Source organism: Rhagoletis zephyria, unplaced genomic scaffold (genome assembly GCF_001687245.7).
Source record: "Rhagoletis zephyria isolate East Lansing unplaced genomic scaffold, Rhagoletis_zephyria_1.1 Rzeph_scaffold_00169, whole genome shotgun sequence".
Lineage (NCBI taxonomy): Eukaryota > Metazoa > Arthropoda > Insecta > Diptera > Tephritidae > Rhagoletis > Rhagoletis zephyria.
This window is the reverse complement of record NW_016157253.1, coordinates 289,829-299,821: the sequence shown is the minus strand read 5'-3', so window position 1 is coordinate 299,821 and position 9,993 is coordinate 289,829. Positions and strand designations below refer to the sequence as shown.

Sequence of the window (9,993 nt, the reverse complement as noted above, 5' to 3'; positions counted from 1 at the left end):
AAGCAACGATTGCCGCCATACGTTGCAAGTATTGTATCCCAAGCATTCGCCGCCTGTTAAGATCGATTAAAGTAAACTGTCAGCTGTGCAAAAATTTGTCAGCTGTTCCGCAAACGCCATTGATGGGTCAGCTCCCTAAGGACAGACTTACTCCATTCGTAAGACCATTTTCATACACAGGCGTAGATTACTTTGGACCAGTCATGGTTTCCATCGGACGTCGACATGAAAAACGATGGGTGGCCATATTCACATGCCTTACGGTCAGAGCTATTCACTTAGAGCTAGCGAAGGATTTGTCCACAGACGCCACAATTGTTGTATGCCGTAATTTCATTAATCGAAGGGGCGTCCCTATTCGTATGAGGAGCGATCGAGGCACGAACTTTGTTGGTGCTAGCAAAGAAATGTGGGTTCAGGTTGAGAAGGGCATTGAGGACGAATGCTGTCGCAGGGGTATCGAGTGGTTGTTTAATGCTCCGGCAAATCCATCGGCAGGTGGCGTATGGGAGCGAATGGTCCGCACGGTGAAGCGAGTCCTGCAATTCACATTAAAGGAAAGAGCTCCGCAGGTGGAGACTTTACAAAGCCTCCTTATTGAAGCAGAGAATTTGGTGAATTCTCGTCCGTTAACGCACGTTCCGCTGGAGAGCATCGACGACGAACCGCTTACACCAAACAACTTCCTATTGGGGTGTCCTAACTTCGTTCAAACAGCTGAGGTGCCAGAGATGGGGTGTTTGAGAAAGCAGTGGAATGTAGCACAGCAGCTAAAGCAAACGTTCTGGAAGAGATGGGTTCTCGAATATCTTCCGACTTTGACAAGACGAGCAAAGTGGTTCAAACGAGTTAAACCGATATGTGTTGGTGACGTCGTAATCGTATGCGACGACAATGAAAGCCGTAATCAGTGGAAGAAAGGCATCGTGTTGGAGACAACAGTGGCTGCGGATGGTCAAGTGAGGTCAGTGGTGGTGCAAACCACTGCGGGAAATCTAGGACGGCCTGCATCAAAGATTGCCGTACTCGATGTAAAGGGTAATTCTCTCGTCAGCGATTCGAATCACGGAGAGGAGAATGTTACTGATAAAACTTAGATTCTGGATAATACCGGTTTATTTGCTAAACACTTTGTACTGAATACTTTGATATCGATTTATTTATTCTTTTCTAAAACTATGTACTATTATAAGCAACTCTGCATAATTTGTAGCCATATTGTTTGTACGCTTCCGGTTCTATCTTTTGGAACGAATCACACGAAGAGCACGAATAAGTAAGTTGCTTCAGATTGTAATGAATTTTCTTTTTTACTGATCAAATTTTATCCACATCCATCAGATATTAAAACTATACAAAACTGTATTGTTATAAATATTTCGTGCGTTTCATTTAAATTGGTCGCCGTCTTCAACAGTGGGTGTTACGTCAAATTTCAATTCGCTCTAAAGTTTACATGTATTTTGTTTTTGCTTTTGATAGGTGTGCTGTCAAATCAGTAAAAGCAAAACCAAAATACATGTAAGGCGAAGAAATCAGCTGATTTTACAACACCATCTTGTATAAATTCGCCTTGGTCAAAATGATGCGTTCGTTGTAATATGAATTCGCCTTGTTTACAACAAACACATCACTTTGACCAAGGCGAATTTATACAAGGGGGTGTTACTGGCGAATTTAGATTTTCGCCGCGGTACTTCTTAATGTCCAAGGCGAATGTATATAAGGTGGTGTTGATGTTGATGTTTGTTGTAAACAAGGCGAATTAATATTACAACAAACACACTATTTTGACATTAAGTACAGCGGTGAAAATCTAAATTCGCCATCAACACCACTTGTTTAAATTCGCCTTGGCGATCACCCTATATAAGGCGAATTTATAAATTCGCCTTGACCTTGTATAAATTCGCCTTGATAGAAACGAGACTGATGGCACAGTATATACAGTAATAAACCTTCTCGCAGTTTTTCACCATTTGGTCCCCGAGGAGTACTTTTGGGTTGTGTGCAGCGCTTTCGTTTTGTTCGCACGGCAACACTTACTGTGGGGAATTTCGAGTCATGATTAGGGCCTGTGCCAATTGATAGAAAAGTTCTCTGGATAGTAAATTTTTGACAGCTATGAGGTGAATAAAAATGTTTGATACGGCAGGGCTAGTGAAAAATTTGACAGCAAGCATTATCAAGAAGAAGAACGAACAACGCACGTATACACATAAATTAAAGAAAACAAAAGCGAGTGGAAATAAAAGAACATAGTCCCGCCGGCAAAAAAATAAATATAACTTGTAAGATTTAATTTCAGATTTACATATGAAAAGGCGTTATGTATTTTTTTAATTAAAAATACTATTTTACAGGGAGCAGTTCAGAACGCAGAATCCTTCTGGAAAAGCGCATTGACAAGGATGTTTGGTTCAGTTCAAAGAACGCCAACAGCAACGAAGGCTGGAAGTGAGTAAGAACAATATAAATAATTTGAAGACTTTATTAAGCAAATGACTTCGTACTCCACTGACCATCCGTGGCGCTTTTTGGGAATGTGAGTTACAATTTTTCGAAACGAAGCAGAGGACAACCTAAGATACATTTTTGTAGTCTTGTTATCGCCGTTCATAATGCTGCTTAGTATTTTGGAATAAACGTCTTGTTGCATGTACATAATACCCTAAAACGACATATGTTTTTATTGGAAACAATTGTACACGGTTTTAAACATTTTTGTGAACACACTTACCAGACGGTTTTGACGTGTTTTTATTTCTAATATTACTGCTAAAAGGTCTAATAAATGCATGGATTTCAGTTCCAGAAGAATTGAAATCATCAAAGGCAAATATTTTCTATATAATTGCTGCATTTTATAAATAGCAAACTCGATAGTCTTCTTGTGCATCAAAGCAACTGTCAAAAATTTCCAGCAGTAAAAAGTTACGAATTGGCACAGCAGAAATGTAAAATTTTCTCACCATAGTAAAAAGTTTTTCCACCATAGAACTTTTCTATCAATTGGCACAGGCCCTTAGAAAAAGTTCATTTCGAGGATAAAATATACATAATTATGTGTTATTTACGAACAAAATGTAGGTGAAGTATAATATTCATCTTTAATGTATGCTGATATACATGCTTAATGAGGAATAATATCAATAGTTAAGTACGTAATTAACGCTTGTGTTTTATAAACTGGAAAACTCAAATCGTAATTATAGCATTGAATGGAGTTTTCTTAAACGTAAGTTTAAAATAAAAAAAGTCCATTGTAAGATTATATTTTTATGAAAAGCGTAAATTTTGTGAATTTATCAAGCAAAATTCTAAACTTCCGAATATATTAAAGTTTTTATTAAAAAAAAAAAACCAGGTTTGTATAGCTATACAGAGCCCAATGCCTGCCAGCGCATCCGCCCAGACAGTCCATTAAGCACACCCAAGTTTGAGTGATCTACAAGTTACAAGCGTTTTCAGCATTTAAAAGTTCATTATCATGTACGGTGTAATATTAATTATTATACACTGAACTATGAACTATGAGCTATCTGTACTAGTATCTATAATAATAGACAATAATTTGCAATGTTTTTACACTTTTGCAATTAGTTTCGGGCACTATTACACATTCATGACTTGCGCCACTCGGCCATAGTACGGTTGTTGCTCCCTTTCATACCACAGTAATTTTGTATACAACTCTGAATCAACATTCTCATTTTCAACCCTGATCAGATTTTACCCCCGAGGAGTACTCAAAAAGGTTTATTACTGTATATACCATGATAAAAATATAGTAAGGTAGAACCGCTGAGAGTCACTTTTAAAATTCTTGACGTTTCCAAACAATTTAATTTTTAAATTTACTCACAAGCTCACACAAACATTTTCATTTTCAATCGCAAGCAACAACAATTTCGAACAATTTCAATTTTTTGTTTTCACTTTTATATGATTTTAAAATGTTGGCAAACTTCAAAAACAAATCATGGCCGACAAATTGAGAGAACGGTTCTACCTTGCTATGTTTTTATCATGGTATAAACTGTGTTTATTAGAGGTGCAAAACTATCGATAGTCAGACCATCGATAGTTTTCGATATTATTTTCAAAACTATCGATATATCGTCGATAGTATCGTATTTATATGGTTTTCGCTCAATTTTCGTATGAAGATTTCCTTAAGAATATATTTCGAAACTACGTTTGGATATTCTTGTAAACTACTGTACACTTTTTTTAATTGTTTAACCGTTAAGTTAGAAGTAAAGTTATTGAAAATTTGAAATGGAAAAAAATTGGGTATACTGAGATTTTATATTTGTGGTTTTAGATATCCTCCGTCATATATAAGGCATTCATCAAGTAAATTTCAATTTTAGAAGAGGAAACCATTTTTTATCTGAGAATTAATGGTTTTTATTTACCTTTTCATAAATAGTAAATAGTGGTGGTAAATATTGAAAGTTTTGGTATAAATTAATTTGTATCAGTTTTTAGCGGTATTTTAAAAGATGCAAGGTTTTCCGTCATTTTCGAAATTTGACATTACTCTTTTAAAAAAGTAGCAACCAAATTTTTAGTTCAACTTGGATGTTTAAGAGAAATGAAAAGAAAAAAAGAAATAAAACTAAAATAAATACTGAATCACATGTCTGTCGGACTATCGATAGGACCAAAAAACAATCGATAGTAGGGAAAAATAAAAAACATCGATACTATCGATAGTGCCATCGATAGTTTTGCACCTCTAGTGCTGATGGTGAAATGAGCGAATACGTCAATTAGTTAATTTGTTATAAATTTTCAAATTATGTTCGGGTGTTCACGAATTCTTCTAAACAAAAATGGAATTTTCACTGCTGCTTGCCGGAGTGCATTATACCGACGTAACCATTTACTTAACATCCGATTTCAAAAGGTAAAATATTCACTCAACTTTGTTTATGTACATACACATGTACATTCGTAATGACATATAGTTGCGTTCCAGATGCTTTACGATTTGCCGGTTTTACAGGAAAAGGTGGAAGATGGTCACCTGGAACGGTTTCCTGTAAAAACCTCCAAATCGTGAAGCATTTGGAACGCATCTTATATGTTATTAAGAATGGTTATGGTATCCGTAAATACCCACCAACCAATTTGTTTCGATTTTCTTTACTGAAATCGTTACGTCGCATCTAAAGATTTTTCGGGTGCTGTTTATGAATTTGTACAACGATTTTGGGTTGCTGTGCCCAAACGCGTGAATCGAATCAAAAAACTTTTACACACACTTGTAGACAACAGTTCACGCTTTATTACAAAAATTTAATTTACTTAATCTGTGCACTAATTTAACAATAATGTCGGTTGGAAATATGGTATTTGTTGCAAATTTTTGTTATACATTTTTATATACAATATATTTTTACAAAACACCCAGTAACCAAAATAGACATCACTGGGGCGGCAGCCCCAGGTTTACCACACAGAAAGGGAATTCTAGTTACCTCATCCTTTCCCAAGGTTACATCACTGGGACGGTAGCCCCAGTTATGTCACACAGACATAAGGGTTATAAGGGTTATAATCCCTAAGCGTGGCCGAAGGCCGCCTACGCAGAAAGGTGTTCAGCCCCCCTTCTTCGGACGCATGATTAACTTTGTTTTTTCCTTGCAAAAAATATAAAATTCCCCTACGTTTCATAAAGCGGCGTCAATCCTCTTTCGTTTAGGGGGGATTTGTGGGGCCCCCACCCCCTCCCCCCCCCCGCCCCCACCCCTAAATCGTTGTACAAATAGCTAAACAATTCCCAATTTTTCCGAAAACAACCATGATGAAATAAAAATTATTTATTCCACCATGATCAGACCGAGTTCTGAAAAGTCTGATTTCCGACAAATTCCGATGCCTTTGTTTAGTGGGTAAATATAATTGATATCGCAAATTTATATTAATATATAATATGTACACGTCGTTACCTTAATTCACAAAGACCTTAACCAGCACTTTACGAAACTGCGTTTTGTACAAATTTTGATAGGCTATCTTAAAATACATTTTATTTCTAAAAATTGGAAAGTGTTAGTATCAAAAACAGTGTTAGTATCTTAAGTTTATGATGTACTTTTTTTAATGTTTTTTGCTTCTGTAAAATAGAAAATTTGCTAATTAAGGCCTTTGTGAATTAAGGCAACTTTATGTAGTTCGATATACCTTCTTATTTTTCTCATATATGTATCGCAGGACATTAATTTAAATACGAGTATTTGGAGTATTCGCTGCAATAGCACACAGAGGAGGGGTGAAAAAATTATTGGAGCTTGGTTGCTTGGTTGTAGTGGTATGGTGTATGTCGCAGTGGCTCTAGGTATGTTTTACTTCCCTTCAGATGGAATTTATTTATTTACAATTTTAAAATTGCATTTAAATAGGTGGCGTAACTAGGCTAACTGAGTCAGGCTTATCGATGGTGAACTGGAAATTGCTTGGCGAAAAAAAGCCATCAAACTTGGATGAATGGAAAGCTGAATTCCATAAATACCAGCAATTCCCTGAATTCAAGATGTAAGTTGAATTGTTTTGGATAATAATTATTACATTAGGTACATTTTCATCAATTTTTAGGAAAAATAGGTCAATGACTTTAGAAGAGTTCAAATTTATATATATGATGGAATATATACATAGAATGTGGGGACGCGGGATTGGCGCTGTTTTTGCTATTCCAGCTATTTATTTTTGGAGACGGGGATATTTTACCAATGCAACTAAAAAATATATTTTAGTACTTGGAGCACTTATTGGCCTGCAAGGCCTTATGGGTTGGTTTATGGTCAAATCTGGGCTTGAGGACAAATTTCAGGACATAAACGATGTACCTAGAGTGTCACAATATCGATTGGCTTCACATCTGGGCGTCGCATTTATCATATATAGTTTATTTTTGTCATCAGGTTTGAGAAAATTTATGCCACCTGCGAATATTGTCACGTCTTCAAAAAACGTTTTTCGTTTGAAAAACTTAGCTTATGTGACTAAGGGACTTGTATTTCTTACGGCGATATCTGGAGCTTTCGTTGCGGGTCTAGATGCTGGATTAGTATACAATTCCTTTCCAAAAATGGCTGATAAGTGGATTCCTGACGACATTCTATCATTTGAACCTGTGCAAAGGAATTTCACGGAGAATCCGACAACAGTCCAATTTGATCACAGGATATTGGGAATAACTACTGTTGTGGCAGTTTCCTTACTATGGATGTATTCAAAGAGATGTATTTTGCCAAAACGTGCTCGTTACGCTGTAAATACCACGATGGCTATGGCTTGGTTGCAAGCAACTTTAGGTGTAACCACGTTGTTAAATCACGTTCCTGCTCCTCTCGCTACAGCTCATCAGTCCGGTTCCCTTCTGTTGTTGTCTCTTGCTCTTTGGCTAAGCCAGGAATTGCGTTTATTAAAGTATATTCCTAAATAAAATACGGAAAATATGTTAAGAAGTATAAATACGTACTTTAATGTTTTTATATAGTTAATGTATTTGACAACATTGTGTCGGTAACGTCGGCAATAGTACGGTGCTCCTTCCCAAAGCGATGTTGGTCCATTCGCTATGCTCCCAGGAATGGAACTTTTTGTGTACATAAGGTTGCAAGTCACTCAAAATCTTGAGGAGTGCAAGAAAGCTATAAAATATAAAATGATAGTTTGAAATAGCGAAAGAGAAAACAGTATTTTGCATACTGTATTTATATGTGATTGCTGCGATCGCGTAAAATTGTTCGCCTCACTTTTTCATTTGTTTGCTGCTCATTATTGGGCAAAACATCTAATAAAACAATTGAACAGTTACCTACTAGCTCTCTCAGTGAACGGTTGCATTTTTTGATTTTTCTCTTGTGTTTCCCGCTATCTTATAAACGTTATAGACTTTGTGTAAAACAGTTATATTACGGTTACGGTTACAGTTATTTTCTTCATTCAACTGACTTTATATATTTTTTGTTTAAAAATAAAGATTAAAACCAAGTGCGTAAATACATATTTGTGTGTTCGAAATGGCCCCGGGGGCCACCTACCTTGGGGAGAACAGGTGTGCCCTGTTATTTACGTCCCCGAAACCAAAACGAAAAAAACCTGATTTAACGCAGTTGGACCCTTTCCCTGGACTCCCGATCATAAAAAGGATGACCCGAAATTCCTAATTATAAAATCATCTGATGATAAAAAACCGATTACAACTTTTTCGTGCTTTGCGATTCATAAAGGAATTCAAGCCATAAGCAGTGAGGGCAACGTCATCTCTGAGCTTCGTGATGGCAGCTTATTGCTGCTTGCTAAGAATAAGAAAGCTGCTGATAGGTTCCTGAATGCTAAGACATTACCCGGTGTTGGAAATATTTCTATAAAGTTACACAATAACCTCAATTCGGTAAAAGGCACAATTTATGCGCCCTTCTTAATCCACGTTTCCGAAGACGAAATAGTTGAAGGCCTCAAGGAACAAGGAGTAACAGCTGCTTATAAATTTTCAAAAATTATTGATAGCACACGTAAGCCTTCTGGCGCCATCTTGTTAACCTTCGATAAATATACTCTCCCGGAAAAAACTGAGGTCGCCTGGAGGATTCTTGACGTTCGTCCATACTACCCTAACCCTATGCGTTGTAAGGTATGTCAATCTATTGGTCACACAGCTAAGCATTGCCATAATCCCCCAGTCTGTGCCACGTGTACACTTCCCCCCCATACTCCATCAGACTGCACTAGAGTCTTATTTTTCATTTATTAATAAAATCATTAGCACAATAAGATCAAGAGATGTTATGTGCTAATTGTTCAGGCAACCACCCTTCCTCATCGAACCAATGTCCTAAATTCCAACAGATGAGAGAGATCCTCAATGTTAAAACTATAAATAAGTGTTCAATGCGTGAAGCCATTAAAAAATATAACAGCCAAATCCCGTTTACTCCCAAAGCTAATTCCTATGCAAACATAACAAAAACATCCAACCAAATCATAGAATCATCAACAAAAACTGAAAACAACATTAAATCAAAATATGAATCTTCCATCGCATCTAATTCTTCTCCTTCTAATGGAGACTCCTCTCCCTCCCCTAACTTCTCCCCCGTTACCAACTTTGATAACTCGTCACCCAACACCCCTTCTTCCCCAATGCTCGTCTCTCGCCTTTCCTTTTCCCAACAAATTCCTCTCTCCCCACCTAATACTCGAGTTTTCCTCTCCCCCCTCTTCATCTAAGGGCCGGTTACTCAATGTCTGGTTAACACTAATCTGCGGTTAAACATCGTTATCGACGTTACCGACTCCCTGTTATATGCATGGAGTCGAAGACGTCGGTAACGATGTTTAACCGCAGATTAGTGCTAACCAGACATTGAGTAACCGGCCCTTAGTAATTCTTTCTTTTATTTCTTGCCTTCATGATTTCTCTCTTGCAGTGGAATATGAATGGTTATTTAAATAACTATATTGAACTAGAGTACTTAATTAAAACTATTAACCCCTCAGTCGTTTTGTTAAATGAAACCCACCTTGCACATAATATCATAGCCCCTACTACTAAAGCTTATATTGGACACTTCTACAACCTCCCCCAAATTACCAATAGTAAACAAGGCATTGCAATCCTAATTAAAAGAAATCTGCCTCATTCTACCTATTACCCTACTTCCTCTATATCATCTGCTGCTGTAGAGCTCCAGTTAGCAAACAAAATTTCAATTATTTGTGCTTATTCTCCTCCTAATGAATTTTTCTCTTTAACCGACTTTAATAATCTTACTCCCTCTTCCTCTACTCCCTATATTATAGCAGGTGACTTCAATGCTTGGAGTCCCCTTTGGGGTTCTCCTTCAGCTAATTCTAAAGGTCGTCAAATTGAAGATTTTTTACTTACTTCTAATGGAATTATTCTGAATGATGGATCCCCCACCCACTTTTCTACTCACTCTTCCTTTACTCATATTGATATCACCCTTTCGT

The 9,993-nt window shown here is 36.9% G+C and overlaps 3 protein-coding genes and 1 long non-coding RNA gene across 6 annotated transcripts in view; 2 read left to right on the top strand and 2 right to left on the bottom strand.

Annotated features, from left to right (window-relative positions):
- Positions 1-9,993, bottom strand: part of LOC108355890 (uncharacterized) — a 17,084-nt gene that overhangs the window by 4,983 nt on the left and 2,108 nt on the right. For both annotated transcript variants that reach the window (XM_017607025.1, XM_017607031.1), the window contains exons 3-4: positions 9,395-9,399; positions 9,316-9,318 (exon numbers count right to left, since the gene is read on the bottom strand). The gene's annotated coding sequence lies outside the window, so the exon portion shown is untranslated. The remainder of the gene's footprint in view (positions 1-9,315; positions 9,319-9,394; positions 9,400-9,993) is intronic.
- Positions 2,078-2,854, top strand: LOC108355958 (uncharacterized). Its single transcript, XR_001846573.1, has 2 exons — positions 2,078-2,291; positions 2,364-2,854. It is a non-coding gene; the product is annotated as an uncharacterized LOC108355958 (long non-coding RNA).
- On the bottom strand, positions 2,298-2,978 carry LOC108355939 (uncharacterized). Of its 2 annotated transcripts, none has more exons than XM_017607074.1 (3): positions 2,741-2,978; positions 2,514-2,671; positions 2,298-2,451 (listed from the first exon to the last, which is right to left on the bottom strand). In XM_017607074.1, exons 1-3 carry the CDS (start codon positions 2,897-2,899, stop codon positions 2,421-2,423), a joined length of 348 nt encoding a protein of 115 aa, XP_017462563.1. In that variant the 5' UTR covers positions 2,900-2,978; the 3' UTR covers positions 2,298-2,420. The 2 variants fall into 2 exon arrangements, with proteins under 2 accessions (XP_017462563.1, XP_017462570.1); XM_017607081.1 differs by having other exon boundaries at positions 2,523-2,671.
- LOC108355880 (cytochrome c oxidase assembly protein COX15 homolog) lies at positions 4,711-8,023 on the top strand. The gene is made up of 4 exons (XM_017607016.1): positions 4,711-4,915; positions 6,226-6,349; positions 6,414-6,546; positions 6,607-8,023. The coding sequence occupies exons 1-4, from the start codon at positions 4,808-4,810 to the stop codon at positions 7,457-7,459; spliced, it is 1,218 nt and encodes a 405-aa protein (XP_017462505.1). The 5' UTR covers positions 4,711-4,807; the 3' UTR covers positions 7,460-8,023.

Coding starts and splice junctions, on each gene's coding strand:
- LOC108355939 (XM_017607074.1), bottom strand. CDS start 2,899: ATGCACAAGAAGACTATCGAGTTTGCTATTTATAAAATGCAGCAATTA. Junction 2,672..2,740: donor AAACACGTCAAAACCGTCTG/GTAAGTGTGTTC, acceptor ATGTCGTTTTAG/GGTATTATGTACATGCAACA. Junction 2,452..2,513: donor CGCCACGGATGGTCAGTGGA/GTACGAAGTCAT, acceptor ACTCACTTCCAG/CCTTCGTTGCTGTTGGCGTT.
- LOC108355880 (XM_017607016.1), top strand. CDS start 4,808: ATGTTCGGGTGTTCACGAATTCTTCTAAACAAAAATGGAATTTTCACT. Junction 6,350..6,413: donor GTATGTCGCAGTGGCTCTAG/GTATGTTTTACT, acceptor GCATTTAAATAG/GTGGCGTAACTAGGCTAACT. Junction 6,547..6,606: donor CAATTCCCTGAATTCAAGAT/GTAAGTTGAATT, acceptor ATCAATTTTTAG/GAAAAATAGGTCAATGACTT.